The 20803-nt window shown below is 43.4% G+C and overlaps 1 protein-coding gene across 1 annotated transcript in view; it reads left to right on the top strand.

Moving 5' to 3' along the window:
• The first annotated feature begins 335 nt into the window (after positions 1 to 335).
• The window catches only part of dock4b (dedicator of cytokinesis 4b), a 138986-nt gene continuing 118518 nt past the window's right edge, over positions 336 to 20803 (top strand). Inside the window, 1 exon segment of the mRNA XM_025899516.1 lies at positions 336 to 573. Coding sequence (XP_025755301.1) covers positions 537 to 573 — 37 coding nt within the window. The 5' untranslated portion in view covers positions 336 to 536.

Genomic DNA, 20803 nt, shown 5'->3' with positions numbered 1-20803 from the left:
TTCGTTTTTTTTAACTATGAAACAAACTAATGTTAAAACAAGTTAACAGTGTCACATACTTAGCAATCAATGTCTTATTGCTGTGTTAGTAGGATTGACAAACAACTAGCTCCAACCCCGATTGAACCCATTCCCTTGACAGTGTTGAACAGGGCATTGGGCTACAAATACAGCCTGCTAAAGCTTATTCATTCTAAAAAGTAGGAAAATGCTGGTATTTAAATACGAACAGCGTTCATTTTCTCCAAATTTTCCGACCATAACAAACAATAATTTGGCAGGGGGCTCCAAAGTGCTCTGACCTCTCCGGGTGTCACATTTCCCACAGAACCTAAAGGCAACGCGTCTCCGTACCACTACGAGCAGCAGCGGCAGCAGCAGCAGCGGCGGCTGAGGCGCTTTCTCTTGCTGTAACCTAAACAATGACTCCTACTACAGAGCGGAGGAAAGCACGCCAGTAGAATGCGTTACACGGAGCCCAAACCTTGCTTTTCGCTGCTATTCCGACCACTCACTTAAACTTGCCGACAGTAAACATGTGGATACCTACAGAACACGAGAAATACGGCGTCGGTAAGTTTAATTTGCCTTTATATTCCTCTAAAAAAATAAACTGTTTTCACTCGCGTTCAGCTGTAAGGGCATGTGTTAATGTGTGCACGGGAACCGGGAGGTGGTGAAGTGGCTGTACTTGGATGCTGATTCCCGGCGCAGTTAGAGACTGAGTGGCTGTGTTTTTATCACGAGGCAAGCGCTCTCTTTCAAACAACCCAGTGATGGGAGCTTGGATTTCATCTCACTGCCACATTGCAAAGCATAAGGTTGCCCGCTTCACCCCCTCCTCCTCTCCCTCCTCCTCCTTCTCCTCCTGATTTGCCAAATGCCACATTTTTGATATTTTTAAGTCTTGCTCGCGCTTTGCCCTATTTTCCCATTTTCATTATGAGGATGTGAACTGGCGAGCTATTTTGACTTCACTACTGCTGTGTGTTCGCTCAGGCTCTGTCTGTTTCAGTGGTGGTGGTGGGGGGAATCAGCTGCTTCACAGCCAGTCGCTATATGTCTGTCTGTGTGTGCTTTGCCCAGCATCTAGAAATTCTTCGAAAGAAAGCCGAACGGGGGGGCAGGGTAAAAATATTGTTATTATTATTGTTGTTGCTTTTTCTACAACGGAGATTGTCCCAGACCTTGAGAAGTCCTGGAAATGTGTGCAGCCTGACGTACAGTGCGCATTGTTCAGACTGTCGGAGGGGGGGCTCTTGGATCAAACACAGTGAAGTGAGACAAACAAGCGACAACAACGCAAACGAAGCCAAATGTGGCAAAGGAAAGAAAACCCCACACAGACTTTGCCCTGTTGGTGTGGCAGGAATTTTCGTCTTCTGCCTGGATTCAAACGCAAAAAAAAAAAAAAAAAAAAAAAAAAATCCAGAGGGTGAGGGTGGTGGTGGTGGGGCATCTTATTGAGATGCGGCCGCTGAGAGGCGGCTTAAATGTCTCATAATAATATTCCCTAGAGATATTGGACTGTCCTCTGTGTGTGTGTGTGTGTGTGTGTGCGTGCTGTTCTGGTTGAGTCTGTCTAAAAACGAGCCAACGATCATTTCATCTTTTTTTTTTTTTTTTTTTTTTGCAACTAAAGCCAGCCAACCCATTCAAAGTAATAAAACTGTGATCTGTTATGCACAGGTACTCAGTGTGTTCATATCATGCCTTCTTTCCTTGGTTCTCAATGTTGTCTGAGGTGTCCAGAAATCCCACCGTGGGTGCTACGTTTTTGCCACCTTGACTTGACATCAGTGAAGCACAGCGAACCAGAAACTGGCCTTTGACCTCTCCATGTCTCATGTTTGTGATCTGGTCACCTGAGTGCTTTGCTGAATTTCCGTTGCTATACTGTATACTAGTTTCCCTTCCCTCGTAAGTGCTAAATATCCAACCTTCCTCGCTCTGCAGTTATATTGTAATGTGTTTAATCACATGCAGGGTATAGTGTCCAGAACCATTACCCTGCATCATTTTATTTTTTTTTATACCACATAATAGATTTATTCCATTTAGCTACTTAAACCCATTCCATGCTGTCAAAGTTCACTTGGCTGGATAAAAGGAGGGCATTTATTTTGAAAGCTAAATACTCACCATTGTCCCTCCACTGCTAGAGGGCACCCTGTTAATTGGATTAAGGTTTTTGATCCCCCCCCATACACACACCCTTTTCCTCAATAACTCCCAATAAGACCCCATTAATTGGCTGAGATTTATTTTTTAAGACTGGTTTTGGCAGAAGCACTCTTCTGTGTGGCCTGATCCTTTTCAAGGAAGGAACTGTGCTGATTTCCTGTTGTGAAATTCAGGTTTGAAGAGCCAGACACACACGCACACAAGAAAGGTTGACACAGATTGCTTTTAGTTATGATAATTGCAGCTTCAGCAGGTTAAGCGGTCTCAGTCAGAGATTCGGGCAGGTTGATTTGTTTTTAGTCTCTCTATTGATCCGCTCGAACCAACGGAATGAGTGATATCCCCTCCAGACACTGACAGACTTTAGAGAAACTATTGAGCAACAAAGAGGGGGTTTAAAAGAGGTGTTTCCTTGCATTGTTGGAAGGAAATATGTGTTTATATTGGTTCACAACTGTCACAGTCAAAGGTGGGATGGAAGGCTGACCTTTTATAGGGATGGTGACAGGAATAGCTGCGTAACAAAAGAGAAAGATATAGAAGAAAGAACCTTGCTTACAGGCGCATACTGGGTGTGAATGTTGGGGGTGTTAGATAGGGTTGCCACACTATGAGAATTTCACTTTCTGTAACATACAGTGACCCTCAGAGGAGTGAAAGAAGAAGGGTGGCTGTTTTCCTTTATTTCCAGCTCCGTATTGTTATTCTTGGAGTCTATTGGAGAAGCCTTTTGTGACTGACGATTCAGAGTAATTCTTATTTACTTTCTTCTGGGCCTTGCTGCAGTGAATCCATTGCCTGGGAAAAAAGCTCCCTTCTCCCTCTTGTTGAACCAGCATTTTTCTGATTGGTTTCCTTCTATAAAAACAAGTGTTTTAACAGCAGGTGGGTGGGGCTTTTGTGCTAACAGAGCTGTGTGGGTGACGCGACCATATTAGGGAGATCCTCCCTCGTTGACCTCATCTAGAGAAAAGAGTGGAAAAAAACTGTCTGAGGAGCTGAGGAAATGAGGCACTGCTAAGGCTTTTAGACTATATACACTTCTTGTAGCTTAGTGTGTTTGCTGCATTGTTTTTACAAATTGCAGCATATATGAAATCAGCTGGTCTCCACATCAATCACTTATTTTGCGGGGCAAAAGGATAACTTAATGCTTATCTTACGGCAAAATAGCCTCACTTGTGAAGTGGCCATTGATGCCCACCTGGAATCACTTTCTAAATTATTCATGCCAGGAGGAACATCTGGTGCTTCACACAGGTCTTCCCAAAACACTGCCTGAAGTGGCATTGCTCCATATCGCACCTCACTAGGATTAACGTCATTCACATCTGGTCTTTGTTTTCCACCACACTCCCTTAGCACCTTTCTTGAACGCCGTTGCTGTTGGAATTGCTGCGATATCTAAATATTGGAACAGGAAAGTCCCTGCGTTAGCCATTTTTAAATGCGACCTCCTCCTCCAGGTGCTTTCAGCGAACATTTTCTCCCCGTTTGACAGGGTAGGCTGGCTAACTAAAAGGGCTCGGAATTCCTTGGATCTTTGCGGGAACATTTGATCTCGGGCCAAATTGAGATGAGATCAGAATGTCTTGCCGTCTAATTGGAAGGTTGCCGCTTTTGATGTCGATTTGCCTTACGAGCTGAGCGGGGCCCGGGGAAGATGGGGGGCCACTGCCGTTCATGAAATATGAATGGACTCTAGGCGAGTTGATGTTAAGGTGCCCATTAGCCCACCAGCGGGATGATTACTGGTTTTTAACCTGAAGCTAGAAGGTTGGAAGATTGATGAGACGATGTTAATGTATGATTTCTAAATGGACTTGCTGGGGCTGGGATGGGGAGACACTAAACTGAACAAAGAGGAAAAATCTCTTTATATATGAAAGTCATAGATCTGAGCGCAGAGATGGCACAGGTTCCTGGTAAACAGGATGAGATTGCGGTTGAAAGAAATAAGAGGTGGCGTGACATTACGGCGTTGATTTAAGCTAACCGAATATTTGATGACAGACATACCCGAGGAAGTCTGTCCGACGCTCCATAAGCAGATGAAGAGTAATCTGTCACGAATGCCGCCCAGGACAAACACACTTTAACTCAGTCGCTGAATAGACAGAGCGAGAGAAAGAGAGAGCACTGGAGGCTGCATTGTGTCATGTTTAGCGAGAGCAGACGTCAGGTTAATGCTCAGACAGAGTGAGGCCTTTCTCCTCATTAAGGCCCTCTGATACAACCAATCAAGCGTGTCATTGCTCATCACAATTTGGATACATAATTAAACCATTTTAACGAGCTGCTTCGGATCTGTTTGCGCAAGTTGAATTCTCTACCAGAGGTTGATTGGAGAAGCTCGATTTAGCGTGCATCCTTTGTTTGAGTGCTGTGGCACAAAAACAGCCAGGAGATGCAGAGAGAAAGGCGCAGCGATCTGATTGAATGTTTCTGCTCGAGGCCCGGCTGAGATGGAGGGGCGACGCTGGGCCTCGGGGGTTTTCCTCTCCCGTGGCTGACATCGCTCGTTTCCTCCCTCGGGAGGATGTTGCTGTAGTTGATTGGGGTAGTTGGAGGAGGTGCGGTGTGAAGCGATGGGTGGTTGAGGGCGCTGGCGCGTGTCAGGGTTGGACTCATTGTCGGAGCGGCCGGGATGCCCTGTTACCCCCAGATTCAACACCCTCCCATCACCACAGGGGGATTAGCAGGTTGTTTTGGAGGGGGCCCTGAGGCCCATTCCACCATTATACCCATGATTTCTTAATGCAAGCAAGCCCCAGGGCGATGTATGGGCAACGGTGGGGGGAGGTGTAAGCCGAACAGCTTGTAATTGCTTGCTTGCCCGTTGCCTCGCCTCCATCTGCAGAGATAGCACCCCTTCCCCTGTGAACACTCAAATTTGCACACATACTCGTCCAAGACAATCATTTAGCACACAAGGAGACCATGGGAGGCTCCCTAGTGATTTGAACATATGCACAAAATAAAACAAAAAGAGTTAAAAATCCAGGCACAATCTGTTCCCTGGTGTGCACAATGCAAAGGGTAAATAAATCTACATGGACATGTGACGCATGACGGAATCAATGAGCTTTTTATTCATCACCAATCTAGGAACCCATCGGCTATCGTCTAATGACTTAGCCTCTGGGGACAACCGCCAGCGTTTCAGGGCTTCCAGTGTAGCGAGGACATTTACGGTTAACAGATATCTAGGCCATGACTTCCACCATACTGAGGTCAGAAGTTGCTAAAATGTGACTGATCAGTACTGTTCACACTGCAGACAGAAACCAGACAGCTTCCGGTAACAAAATCAGCTCCTATACCAGCAGATTGCACATATTTGAATGCAGATTTATGCATACAGAGAGGAAAAAAAATCCTCACCTATTTACCTAGATAACAGACACTGTAACACAAACATAGACCAGGATGTGAGAAATGCCACCACTGATTCTTCCTGTGTATTTTTCAATTAAACCTTGCTGTATTTGTAATGGAGTCCCCATTAAACCACAAAGCAGTCTTTTTGTTTCTACTCTGCAACGGCGAACACAGGAAACAGAGACGTTTCTTTGATCTCTGTCCTGTGTTGTAGAAGTGACAAGATTTTACCTCCTTTTGGCTTTTCTTCATAACACACAGTAGGGGGATACTTTTGCGAATCCCACTGGAGTGGGTGACAAACCAGTGTGCTGTAATTGTCCATATCCATGTACAGTGATGAGAGAGGTAGCTGAAGGAGGCGGGGGGGGTAGCTCTCATGGATTTCCACTCCACTGACAGTCTGGGATACTTAAAAAGATGATGCGTTTGCTTAGAGTTGGTCAAGAGATTTCTTTTTAACCAGAGCACACATGGTCATTATAATGGCTATTACTTATACTGGCACTTAATTCATCAGCTTGTCTGCGGACTAATATTCTTTTTGCAGTCCAAATAATGTAATAAAAATGTAAAATTGTCTACATTTTTCTCTTACAATTGATTTATGTTGACTGTTTTCTTCGCCCCATTTAGATATATGGTAACAGAGCTTGTCTTTGACTATTTGCGTGATATTTGAAATGCAAAAAATCAGACAGCTGTCAAGTAAAAACAACATCTGCTAATAGATTTTCTTTGTTTTAGATGAACCTATTATCATTATTATTATTATTATTATTATTATTATTATTATTATTATTATTATTTTATTAAGATGAAAGCATCACGGTTAGCTGTAAAGTACTCTGTGCCTTTCCAGCAGGCCTGATGCGGTTCTCCTTGCTTGATATCAATCCGTGATCCCTGTGTGAGTGAGGTTAATAGGATATGTCCTATTAGAAATTCAGCAGCCTAACTGATCAGCAGCCCTCCTGCAGGAGAGGCAACATGGGGAGGGTGTGTGTGTGTTTGTATCATCTGTGTGGGCAGGAGGGGAAAAAAAAAAAAGACTGACATACCATTTTCATAAACGAAGGGTGTCTGCTTGTGACAATCATAGTGATTGGCAGGTGAGAAGAGCTGTTTATGCATCAAAAGACACTTGTGTTATTTATTTTTTTTAATGCTCATTTGCTGCAGAAAAAGCATCGCCTGGACTTGACTAGCATGAGCAATCTGTGTCCTGTGGCTGTAATCCAGGCTTGCATGTATTGACTGTAAAGGAAGTGTACATTGATTTGTTAGTGTTAGTGCTGCCGCCCCGCCGCATTATAATGCCCACAAGGCTTCCGTTTTCAAATAAACCTTGGGTAACTGATAGCTGCTTGTGCTGCCCCTCAAGTTACTAAAAACCACTTGCTTTATTATTAATGAATTAATAAAAATGGAGTCGCGGTCTGCCCGGGTTAAATCTCATATCTTTAAATGTGTTATTGATCGCTAATAAAGTGTCAAGGTATGCTTAAAGGACTTTAGAAAATCAGAGCTAATGGGTGTGGGTTGCTGTGTTTAGTTATACCCTGTTAATTATCCAGTGGGTGGGTGGGTGGGTGTTGTAGGTGTACAGCCACAGGAGGGTCAGACAGAGTGTTTTGGTCCAGTACTCATCTTACCAAATCTGCCCCTCTATTTGCTTTACTTTGGTATGGCGTCTGGTAGAATTGCTTTTGGACCTGCGAGTTGCTGTCATCACTTGGATAAAATAATGAAATAAATAATTAAAAAAGAGCTATTTTGTATTACTATTGAGCTACAGTTTATTACAGATGGAATAACACAAGGCCTGATGAAACGTCCAGCTCAGGTTGTCAAGGACACTGTTAGGAGTTTATCACCAGAGCGTCCGTCAGGATTAGTGTCGTGGAGTGAGACAGTGACGGGGAGGTGAAAGGTCTTCAGACTGAAAGCTGTTGAACGTCATTACACGACCTTGACTGGGCGTTCACGCGCACTTTCCAAACCTCGCTGGGTTTATCTGTCCCCTCTCTCGCTCCTCTTACCATTTTCTTGTATTGCCTTAATTAAATGGAAGTGCTTCTGGGTGTCTGTCTGTATTGAATTGAAGTCGTTTCAATGCCTATTTTCCCTCTTTGTATCTATTTCTCTGTCGCCCATGCCTGCAGTCTCCTGCTCATTCCTGCAGAGTGAGTTGTTTTCAGAGACAGCAGATTGCGCCGCGATGACCCTTATCTCATTTTCTGCTTCTTTTTTTTTTTTTAACTTGCTCACTCATTCCTTTGCAGTCTGGCTTCCTTTTTTCTCACTTCCCTATGTCTATTTCACCTTTATCTCTCTTCCATATGAATCCGCTCTCGCCTGTCCCAGATATCGCCAGCTACTGTGTGCTCGTCTGTGTCTTGTACATTCAGTGTTGCGTACATATTTGTGGGCCTATGTGTGTAATTTTTTGTATGGAGCTTTGTGTTTGTTGGTGCATGGTTGCAGCAGCCGCCTCTGTGGACTGGAACTCTGAATATGATAAATCAGTATGAGTGTCCCTCAGGCTTTGCAATAGAGCGGTAGCTACGGCGGATGCTACACATCTTTTGTGGTGCTACATGCTCGTCTCTCCATCAAATCCTCTTAAACATGTTCCCCGTTCATGGAAGTGTAAAAAGAAAAGCATTAAAAAGGCTGCAAACTGCTCTTTTTGAAGTTGTCAGAGCAAAATGTACAAATCTTTATGGTTGCACTTGTAGAGAGATCAAAGGACATTACCCCGATTGATGGCTGCTGCTGTGCATATTGACTTATCAGGTGACTGCTCGCTAAATCCCTCCCCTCATCAGCGGTTGCCCTAACATAGCAACTGTAGCTAGGCAGAGCAGGCCTGTCAATCTTTGGATTGCTTTAACATGTAACTTAATAGTTCAGTGGGTAGCTTTTTTATGTCTTGTCTGTGCAAAAGGGCAACAGTTTAAAAAAAATACATAGGCAATGGATCTTGGGGAACTTTATAGTTCAGCAGCTCCATCTAAGTGTGTTGCAGAATTCACAGTTCAGTATGAAAGTGCTAATCAAAGAGGCCCAATTCTAGCCACACAGGAAGACACACTCATGTGTAATGAAACTCTAATCCAGACTTCTTCTGTAGACCTTTTATTTTGGTAGCACAAATACACAGATGTTAATAAACATCTGACATGAGCTTTTCTCAGAGGACGTAGCAAAAAAAAAAAAAAAAAAAAGCGAGGTTATTTAAAACGAATGTTGCATACCCACCATACTCAGGATGAATCTCTGCCTGAGTTCATTCTCAGTGTAATGTATTTACAGTAGCAGGTAGACAGATGGTAAATTCATGTTTCCCTGGCTTTGGTTTCTGTCCCATTAAGCCTGTTCTCTTTATGTCCTTGGTACCTGTTCCTGTTTTGTTTTTTTTTTGGGGGGGGGGGGGGGGGGGGGGCTTATATTTAGTCTACATGTTTCAGTTTCATGGTTGGCCATAAAAATGCACACATACTCCCAAGTAATGTCATACCAGCAGTGCATATTGACTGTGGGCTCAAGAGCTGTGGCAGTGGCATTGATCGGTGTAGAGCCCTCTGTGTCCTCTGTGAGATTGAACTGCTTTCCCCTCATCGCCGTTGCCTCCTCTGTCTTTGTAAAGATCACACTGGGAGGATCAGCTGCTGCCGTCACTGATTTCTGGCCAGCCCTCTCCGACCTCACTTTCTGTTACATGTCTCATTAACCTGCTCAATGTATCTGTTTGTGCGGGTGTTCGGTGTGTGCGCACACCCTTCTCAGGTTGAATCAGTGCATGTACAGATTCTACGGTTGCTCTTTGTCCCCTTTGAAGGTGGTGTGTGTGTGTGTGTGTGTGTGTGTGTGTGTGTGTGTGTGTCTGTGCAAGCAGTCTGTTTCTTGCTCTGGGTGCGCCGTCAAGATGACGGCCCGGCTCGCCTATGCATGTCAACCTGCTGCATGCGACGCGCTGGCTAGCCGCCCGTCCTCATCACCTCTACTCTGTCAGCTCACTTCCTCTCCCTCTGCTCACACACAGAAAAGCCACTTTTAATGTCAGGTTAACTTTCTAAAGGGCTTTTCATTGCAGCCCATCGACGCTCATTTACCCACTTTTTTTTTGTCAGTTTGAAGACTCAAGTGTTTGAGTTGATTGCAATTGATTTTTTTTTTTTTCATTTTCCAGCACAGTTCTGCTTAGCTGATTGAAATAACTTCATTCTGTTGAAGCAGAAGGTGGATATTGTATTTCGGGAATGGTTTTTCAGCCAGAAAGATGTCAAAGAAGAAAACTCCTTACTCTCCGAGGGTTGCGAGTTTGAAATGAGATAAACTCCAGCCCTCGGAGACAAAGCTCCCAAAAAACAGGATTATTTCAGAAGTGACTAGTTCTTCTGAATTCTAAAATTAATTGTGTGGGTGTTGTAGAGTGTTATTGCCTCAGAGGGTCTGTTTAATTCATCAGGTTGACTAAACCACCAACTGCGACCCAGTTCACTTTTTTTTTCTGTCTCTTCTTTTCAGTCCTCTTCAGGGACTGTTACTATTTGGAGTGTTTATCCAGCTAAGAGGAAAGCCTTCAAACCACGCTGAAGGAGAAACTGCGTTTTCGGTTAAACACTGGTCTTGAATTAATAAACCCCTCCCCCTAAAAAAACAAAAAAAACAAAAAACAAACAAACCCCCCAAAACATCAGAACTACTGGATCATTTGAAGTTTTTTTTTTCGGTCCGAGGGGAGAAGACCAAGAGTCTTCATTCTTCCTGCCTCTCATCATTGATTGAATGAGGCCTTTTCAGTATTCCTCCAGCAGCACTGAAGATTGGCATTGTGGTGCATTGTAGGATCGATCTGCTTTCCTTGTGTTCCTTTTCTGGAAGTTGCATAGAGGATTCCTTCTCTTGATTCATTCGGCTGAGTTTTTCTTCTCCCGTTATTTAAGCGAGTACTATAAAGACCTGAAGGGGGCATTTGATGTCCTTTTTTATGTTAAATTAGTAGTTTTGAAATTGGCTTGCTGGAAGCAGAGAAGATGGATACAGACTAATTCTTCCAAAAGTGTATGCATTTTGAGCCATATTAAAGAACAAAGTGTGACGTGTTGGTAATCATTTAGTCAGTTAATAGGATTGATGCCATTCTAATATATTGACTTAGCTTGGCATAAAGACAGGAAAGGTACCAAAATCTTCCCACCAGCAGATCTAAAGCTCTGTAAGGAATAGCTCACCTCTTGTTTCCTCTTGCTCTCAATCATTATTGTGTGATTAAGTCCAGCCAAAGACGCAATCGTGTGAATTCCCTTCTTAAAGCCTTATTTTTCGTAAGTTGATAAATTCCTCTTTTGTAATTTCCTAAAGTAACGCATCACCACGTCCAGTTAGAGCCCCTCTGGTAAAAACAGCATGCAGAGATCTGTGAGCTGAAAGAATCCTGAATATCCATGTTCCCAGCACACAGAATCCAATCTTCTGTTTTCTCATGGTCGTAACTGTAACACTGGGAAACTTTAGGCCTGTTGTCTTGTTCGACTTACACAATCGCATTTTGCACCTGCGTGATGTAAGCTTTTTGTGTCATGACACAATGTGTATGCTAGGTTAGGTAAAACACTCAAAAAGACACCTTTCTAAACAATTGTTTTCAACAGATTTAACTGGTGATTTTTTTTTTTGTTTTTACGTTTTGTTTTCAACATCCCAACGGACATTGAACTTGCAGCTCTTGTGCTCTTGTAATTCATTTAAATAGGGACTTGTCTGGGTTATCGCAAAATAAGGAAGTAGTTACTGCTGAGTAACAAGATCAGCTTATATGGGCTTGGGTTAGAGAAGTGTTTGTGAATCAGATTGTAAGTCGTGATTCATCCCCAAAAGATTGTTCATATGATCTTGTGACCAAATCGCCAACCCCTGCATACGCTGTATGAGTAGAAGTGCTGGGCAACCTACACCTCACACCTACAGTAGCTACCCAGCCATGGAAACCCATGCCATGAAGCTCCTGGAGCACAGTTTTAGTGCTGATGTTAATGTCAGAGGCTTGGCAACTTTATTGCACTATGTCCCATTCTTTCATAAATGCTTGTAAAGGCGCTAGGTGTTTCATTTTTATTCATTGCAGCCATGGGACTGAAAACACATTAATTCAGAGATTAAGAGGTGTGGCCGAGTGTTAATGCCCATTAAGTGTATTAAGATGTATATGATTGGTTGCCAACAGGCCCAGAGTAGAATGTCCTTTGTAATGTGTTTTACCTTGATCAAGGTCACAAGCCAGACCTCTCTGCAATATAGCACTGAAACCAGGCATCATGGTCGCTCCAGGCTGTGGTATCAGCTTCTTTTACTCCCGCAAAGCTTTACCAAAAAAAGACATCCAGCCACGACGGGGCTGGCTCGAAGGGCCCCTGTTTGCCACAAGCCTGACCTCGCTCCCAAGCATCCACCTGGCGTCTTTATTTTCCTCCTTCCACCACTCGCACCCTCAGGGGAGGGAGGGCTGAGAACTAAAAGTAGCAAGTGACCCTGCTAAAAGCGGTTGAAATGGATCCCCTATTGTGTGGGTGTGATGCGGGGGTGGGTGGGGGGTGCAAAGGAAAACCCCCACTGTGGGAGCCTTTGTGAGTCGGACTCAGAAAGGATGACGGCGCCGGATGGACACCTCAGGCAGCTGGCTCAGTGCGGCAGCAAAGGAGGTGACATGACAGAAAGAGTAATTGTTTGTATGTACACCGGCAATGTACACAACACGAGCACATATTGTGATCCTACAGCACCTCCCTCCAGGTGGAGGGTTTTGTGAAGCCCCTGGGTGTTCTTGCTACCAAGCAGTTTTTATTAAAAGCAGGCTTTGAAGCCATGGAAATGGTGCAGATAGATGTGATTTTTACGTAGGTATTTATTGGTAAAAATCATAATTACTATAAATTGTTTTGCTGGTTATGTGAGTTGTGGTGTTCTCGTACTCCAATACTCCTTACCCCTCTGCTCCTAATGGCTCAATAATGGAGGTGTCTTTTGGGCTATGCATCCCTACCTATTTATCCAGACCCGAATGAGCTGTCAGTGGTCCCAATTTGAGCAGAATGGTCATCACAGGACTCAGTATCATCTTCCACTCTTTGAGAGCTTTGAGCTTTTTTTGAAGAAAGATGCTTTCATGTTGTTTCATTAGTCAAACTTGAAAGAGTAGTAAAAAAAAAAAAGGATAATCTTGACATCAGTGAGTTATGTCTCTCGTCTTTGAAACATGAATCCTATCCTCGTTGTTTACACACCTCTCAGCACCTCAGGAGCTCGCTGATGCACGGCTACAGCAGAGGAGCGAGGTGTATTTGTTTTCCAACGCCATCAAAAAATAAACTTAATCGGAGCAGTGCGGACCAAAGCACATTCTTCACAGCCACAATACATGTGCGTAGCTGAACAGATGCCCGACTTAAAGCAGGACTGAGCATTGTCTTCCTGCCTTTCTCACTTCACTCATACCGGCCTGGGCATTCTGCTGTGCTTTTGCTGCTGACATAATGAGTATAGGAATGCTAAAAATACCGCTGCACAAATGGAGCGTGTTGCGCTGCACACAACATATGTTGTAGTATGGCTGCCGATGCCGATGCTGTCTCCTGAAGCACGAAAAAGAAGGACGTCATGGCTTGTGATCGTGATCAAATGTTCAGCTGTTTCCTTTTGAACAGGCTTTTGATCAGTGGACGGCAACCTGCGAGACACGCATAAATAAATCATAACCCATTCAAAATTCAGCTCAGGTTAAGCTCCAGTGTTTACAGGTACAGGAGTGCACCCAATTGGATATTTTGCAACACAGTGCAGCTGCATCTACTTCAGCTTGTTTTCAGTCCAGAGGTTACTCTGCTAATGGTGCTGACTGAATGGGCTGAGGCCAAGCCATTGATTTGTAGGGGAATGTTTCCAGGCATCATCAGTGGTGATGTGTGTCCCCCCCCGCCCCAGACCCTCATCTGGACTGCAGCCATAATCCTCTTTGCACAGGCTGTCCTAATGTAGCAGCAACCTTACCATCCCTACCTCCTAGTACTAGGAGCTGGGCAGCAGTGGCTGGCTGTGACTGTGGTCAAAACAGTAGAAGCACAACAGCAGGGATAGATGTAAAAATAATGTAGGCATATAACAATAAATCAGTTTGTTGAATAATTTAGTTTCTCTTTGGAGATGTAATTCCTAAATTTAGGCTTTAGGCTTTAAAATATTTAATTTGTTTTGCTGGTATCTGTGATTTCGTGTTTGCTTACAGTAGAGAACAGTTAATGTTTTAATCCCATATAAATCCTCAGGCCTCAGTCACATGGCCACAGACCAGTTGGCAACCCCCTGGAAACCTCCGGTCACTTGGGGAAAAATGTGTTTTCCTCATCCAGTTGGTGAGTAGATGCTGACGGGTTGCTGGCTGTCACCATGTGAGATCAGTCAAAAGGAAGGTGCTGTACCAAAAACCTCGTGATTGCGTTGTTCGTAAGATTAGCAGACAATTTGCATGAAAGATGCTCATTTGTCTGAAAATACTTGCTAACTAACCACTTAGTGGTTGTGAATCATGAAAAAGCATGACACATAAATGGAAAGCATTCACCTTGAAAGTAAAAGCTGGGCCTTAATGCTGAAACCAACGTGTTTCAAAAGGGACAACCTTTATTTTTGAAGGCAAGTGGTCTCTATCTCTGGTTTGCATCACACTTTTTTCACAGTATGACTAGCTAGTAGCAAGTACTTGGCAGGTTTTTGCAGATAAGTCAGTGTCTTTCATGCAAACTGCAGTAATCTGCTGGCGAAGCAACCAAGACAAATGCAAAGGGGGAATTTGACAAAGCCTAGGAGCAAGCGAGTAATCCATATTGGAATTCAGCTGTGGTAATATGATTATACTGTAGATCTATTAGTCAGCTTTTGTCATTGATCACACTACATATAGCCACTTGAGTCTCACCCAGGCCTTCCACCAGGTGCTCTTCATGCTTGAGCATGCAGCAGTGGGTGGGGTTGGAAATCATAAACCACATATTCAAATGCACCCCACAACTCTGAACTTTTCTAGATGTCACAGACAAATATGCTGGTGAGAATGTAAATGCCCAGTAGATCAGATAGTAGGCAGCTTGTAAAAAAAAAAAAAAAAGTCTGTGTGCATGTACTTTTTGATACAATTTATAGTAAGTTACTTTGCATAACTCTTGGCTATGGGGAATGAACCCTGTTTTGGAAACTACTGCTGGGTTTTTTTATATGTCTCATGTATGATCTGCCAGGCTTTACCAGGCACCAGGAGAATGTGAGGCGAAAGGCAGATACGGGTAAACTGTGGAGAGTGAGGCACAGAAAATAAGACGGAGAATGCGATGGTTGATGGGCTGTCAGTTTTCTGTCCGCATGGAGTTCTTCCTCAGAGTTGAGCTGCCAAGGCTGGCGGAGCACGGTCCCAGTGTGTCCCTATCTGCCCCTTTGTGTTTAAGGAACTCTCTCTGTAGCTCATTAGAATCTTTATACTTTCTCCCCCTGAGGAGTGCCAGGCGCCGAATGGGCGCACAAATGAGGCTACCTTTCTACTTTGTATAATTGTGTTCAACCACAACTGTGGGAGGAGAAAAACAAAGATGAGATTAATCACTGTAGCCTCGTCCCTCCCCGTTCTCTCATCCCTCATCTGCCTTCCATTTCAGGGCTCCTGCCGACTTTTTAACTAGTTTCATTTAATTACCGACAGCTTTGGAGGGCGCACACGACTGCTGTTGACCTAAATCAGAAAAGTGGGACATATTTTTCCCCCATTGCCCCCTCCAACTTTCTTACTCTACTCTATTGATTTTTTTGCCTGCGTGGACCGCGTGCACAAGCAAATTGGCTGAGCACAGCCATCAGTTTGACACCCTCACTCTCTCTGTCTCTCAGTTTGTCTCTGTCTTTACCGCTGCTTCTGAATTAGCTGGCTTCCATGGTCAGACTTCCCTCTACTACCAATTTATTCTGGAGGATGTGTAGGGGAATTGGGATTCTCATCCATTTTTGGGGTCCCTGACAGGATGAGAGCCATTTTAAAAGAAATTGGAGAGCGGCCTCTTTTGTTCGCGCCGATGTAGTCGCAGTAATGGACAAGATTAGGGCAAAGTGTGAAGCAGCTCCTCGAGTTAAAGCGAAAAAATTCAAAGCAGGCACAAGGGATTTTCTTGTGTGACAGTTGAGTATTGGTTAATTATTTCGAACAGCGCAAGGTGGCTTGAGACTCTCTCCGCAGCCCTCCTCCTGTGCCTCTCAGTCGCCGTAGCTCTCGGCTTGTGTGATTTCCTATGTGGCTTGCTTTGACAAACAACAGCACTGATTCAGTCTCATTACCGCAAGTTTGATTCATTAAAGAAATCACTCCATACTGTGGCGGTTTTGTCCCTTTTCTCTGTGTTTTTCTTTCTTTCTTTTTTTTCCAATTCCATCTAGCCGAGGCCAAAGTTTCCCAACCTCCAGGAATAATCCTCCTTGATCCACCAATGGCATGCAGGGCACAGGAAAATAGTCCTGACGACAGCTGAACCTCTTAGCCCCGTAGGAATGTTTGACCACGTGCGGCCACACAGACACACACACATAAGCTCACCATACACATAGGCCATACATTCAGCATTGAATCACAGTGCAGAGCCAAACAGAGCGTCTCTCCATCTTCAATAGCAATTTTGTTTTTTCGTTTCTCAGCTCTGAATGAAGTTGAAGGCAAATTTGAGGAACCAGTTACTACTTTTAGATTTTTTTGTGTTGTTTTTCATGAGGTCTACACTTCCTGAAAGCACCATGTGAGGTGACTAAAGCAGAAAAAAAAGGGAAGGAAACCCATTTCCTATAAAAGGCCATTTGACACACATACAGGTTCCCTTCTGTAGTTTTATAAACTCTCTTCACAAGAAAGTGTTATAGTAAACATATGAGAACTTCTATTTATCGCTCTGCCCCATATTTCTTTTTGCTGGCGTGTCTATTTGCTTGTGCGCGTTTGTGTGTGTGTTATCGATCTAAGTTGTTGCAGATGTCAGGACTGTCGTCCCAGCAAGCTGCAGAATACAGCCCTCATCTTGCAGTTTTCAGCGTGAGCCTCTCTTCGTTGGAAAAAATGACAGTCGGGGCTAATATAGAAATGGACAGAGTCAAGTCATTCATTCCCCGCATCGTGTGGCTCACGGAAAAGCAGAATGCACATCACATGAAAACACTTTATTTTTACTCTGAAGCACGGGCTGGATGACAGATGCCTCACTCGTCATATTTCTTGGTTCAGTTGCTCCTCACCGCTGTCGCTATCTTGTCATTGTTAGTTCAGCTCCATTGTAGTCTCGCCACCTCAAATGGCTGCCTCGGCTCTTTTTCTACCCCGCTGAGCTTTACGGGGTCTTGTGGCAAAGCTTCTAAACTTTTGCTGCTGCTAGGAATTGGCAGTTCCCCGTAGAGCGCACTGTACTTACAAGCGCAACTGTTGAATGCCTCTTTGTGTAGAGGCCTTTGGGGTTGTAAACTGTAACAGCTTTTTGGAGACTGTTACTCTGTCAGAGAAATAGTTCCCAACTTTTGGCAGTAACATACTTCCCATACAGCAGATTAGATATTGTTTTATTTGATCAGCAGTTATGACTTCCCCATAATCCCTATTGTTCCTCGTGGTTCCCTTTTGAATTAAATATTTGTTAATCATTTTAAATTGTTTGTGCTGTGTTGCTGCGAGTCCATGGATGTGATATATTTTGACATTAATAGGTGTTTCAGGGTTTGTGCTCTGGAGCTCCTCCAGTAATGAATATTCAAGGCTTCGGTCACCGGCATCTGGCTGTTGTGATTTTTTTGGGCCATATTTATGATTAAAATGATCAGATGGAGGAAATTAGGTCTTGCACAATACATAGCCTGGGTGCTAACTTGCCCTATGGTACAGGTGGAAAGAGAGGGACAGATGTGAGTTCTGGTCACAAATTAGCAGCTGTAGTTGTTTCTGTTTTGGGGGAGTGGGTTATGAAAGGCTCTAAAAGTGTCTAAATCCAGCCACAGACTTCCTAAATTTTGAATAATGGTGTAAACAGTGTGATTACTGTGTACTGTGAGTGAGAAGGATGTTAACCAAAGGAAGTAAAAGAACTACACAAATCTCACACCATTTACTGTGGCCTTGAGTCTGAGACATTTTCTACTTATGACTGATCACACTCCCTTTCTAATCCACCATTAGCCATTAATAAACCTTCCTCGTCTCGTCCACGTTTTACCAGCATGACCAGTGCACACTTGATAGGCATTAGTAACGTAGGTTGCATATTCCCCTTACTGTGTAGGTAGTTGGCAAAACATCGCCATGCTTTGCTGTGTTAAATGGCATGTTCTCTTACAGTCACATGAACTTTTGGATTTATCCTTTTTGTCTGATATATGAACTAATGCCACAGATGATTTGTTTTGATTGTATGAATATTTGCATAAAAATACATAATTATTGTGTAAAATATGTTAAAAGAAAAGTTTAAGAAGCAGTAAACCTCTTTACTCGTGAAAATTTCTAGGGGGAGGAGCAGCTAGTTCAAAGAGGTTTCTATAAAGGGATCTAAAGAGATTTCTAGTTTCATATTGGATTTTTTTCCCCTCCCCTTTTGAAAGGTTTTTGATTTCACAATTTTTCATCCATTCATTCATCCATCCATTTCATCCATTCATTCATCTGAGTCCGGGTCATGGGGCCAGCAGTCTAAGCAGAGAAGTCCAAACCTTCCTAACCCTCACCACCTTAGAAACAGAGGCATTCCCAAACTGACCTAAAGCATATATAGGGTATTTTGTTTTCAGCCTTTCTTACTTTTTGGTAAATAATGTGCAACATCGAAAGCAGAAAGAATAAATCCTTCCATCATGTTTCCTGACTTCCATCTTTTCGAAGCATCTGACATTGTTGCACTGCTGAATAGAAAAAAATAATTTTGTGTCTGGTTGTATGCATAAAGGATATGATCAACTATGTTGAAGGCATCAGAAGTTTATTATAAGCATCACTTCCTCATATATATATGTTTTTTAATCCTGGGATGAGCCTGGATTGGTATGACACATCACGGGGATGGGTTTCATCTTACTTCACCTCTCTGCAGCATCATTTTTGTTGGAAAAACACTCCGATGTTAGCACATTTTATAGCACTGGAATCACTATTTGCATAGGCATAGTTTTGGTGGGTAATATAATTCCCATTACCAATTTTTAGTGATCCTAGTTCACGTCTTCAAAATTCAGATTCAAACTAAGAGTCTAAAACTCAATATTTTTAATGGCATAAGGCAGAGACATGCTGTCTGTCCAGTGTCACACTAGTCTGAACACTGATTGTTCATGCTTATACCTGCTTTCTACCACCCCTATCATTAAACTACCCATCCTTCACGCATCCCCTGGATTTCCTTCATTTCCCTCGTCTCCATTTGATTTGGCTGTACGTCCTGCTTCACAGGATTTCCTTAAAGTTGTTAGCTTAGCTCCTCTTTTGCCTGTATTAAGGGAAGCTGACATATTCAGAGCTCTTATTGAGAAGCAGTGACTGGATAGCTGGCTGGCTGGCTTAGCTGATAATAAGGCATGCTCCAGTGGCTTGTATTTGTGTAGCACCTGCCATCTGTGTGTCCTTGAGTGGAGCCTCCAAGTGTGTGTGTGTGTGTGTGTGTGTGTGTGTGTGTGTGTGTGTTTCAGAGTTATACCACGCTGCCACTTCCTGTGAAGTGTCTTCAAATGCCCTGGCTGTGTTCTGAGGCTATGACCGTCTGTCACTGCATGGGTGCGTTTGAGCCAGCACGCCGTATGCACGCATGCACGCATTTTGCCCGTGTGACTGTGCAGTCAGCACTTCTTCCCATGTCTTGACCGCACGCAGTGAATCTGAGCACACGTCTTTCAAAACCTGCACCCTGTGGCCCCGTCACTTTAACGCATGAGACCGACACTGTGGTCTTTTCATCCACTCCCGTGCTTTTCACACACTCCCCACTGACTCAGATCTCTCGCTGATGCTTCAGTCCTCTCCCTCCTCTCTTATACAGTCTCTCTGTCTCTACTTGTCACTGAGCTCTTTGTTTTATGTCTCGTGAGGAGAGCTGAATGAGGACTGCTGGGCCAGGATGTGAAGTGAACGTACAGAGTAATGACTACACAGAATTGAAATGCTAGTCTGTCTCTGTTTCAGATGCATCTTTTAAATTTTTGTTCTGTGTTTTTCTTTTTGTTTTATTTGTGTGTGTGCATTTTTAAAATCATGTTTGCAGTGAACTAGACTAAATAAAACTCTTGGCGGTTGGGTAGACATGGAAACAAGTACCATAATTGCTTGAATTGTCTCCAACTCTATGATTAGCTGCAGCCCTATCATCAACATTCTCATCTTTCCCTCCGTCTAACATCGTTTGTCTGTCTCTTTTTCTTTGCATGCCAGTTAGTGCATCTTCTAGAAGGCTTAGCATTCAGTGGTAGCAGCATGGGGTAATTTCTCTATGACTGACTGATATCCTGCTTCCAAAGGACGTGCATGGTCAGCCTGAACACTAATGGGAAACTTATGAACGGTAATGAGATAAAAAATGGCTTCAAAAGTTAAAGCCAATATTAACCCCACTGACATTTGTCTTCAGGGTCCTCCTTCCTTTGATTCTAGTCTTCTCAATTTTTGATTTCTCTGCATTTGTGTCTGTGTGTGTGTGTGTGTGTGTGAGCTGAGCTTTGTTAATCTGATGAAGGAGAAACCTTCCTGTCTGTAGTGATTTCTTGATGGGTAAGTGTACTTTAACACCGGGCTCTATCTATACAGATACGTATTTTAGGTGCATTTCAGATGCCACACATATACAAGGGTATATGTCTGTGAAAAGGTCAGGCTGTGGTTTTTCACAGAAATGAAACGGTGAAATCTGTTTTTAGTTCCTGGCTGCCCTTGTTGTTATAGCTCTAGTGAACCTGAGAACATTACCTGCTCATATTCTTCCCACATTTTTAGTACATTTATCAGTAATTACAGTATTGAAAGCCTCTCTTATATATACACTGGTAGCTACCAAGGACGAAGATTTTCTGGTAATTTCAAAAGGTATTTTTAGTCACTTTGCTACTAGCACAGAACATACTGTCTGTCAAACTGTTTGACAGACACTCACCATGCAACACCATCTGGAAAACACCTGATTAGCAACAACTT

Source organism: Oreochromis niloticus, linkage group LG17 (assembly GCF_001858045.2).
Source record: "Oreochromis niloticus isolate F11D_XX linkage group LG17, O_niloticus_UMD_NMBU, whole genome shotgun sequence".
Lineage (NCBI taxonomy): Eukaryota > Metazoa > Chordata > Actinopteri > Cichliformes > Cichlidae > Oreochromis > Oreochromis niloticus.
This window is presented reverse-complemented; position numbering and strand designations above follow the sequence as displayed.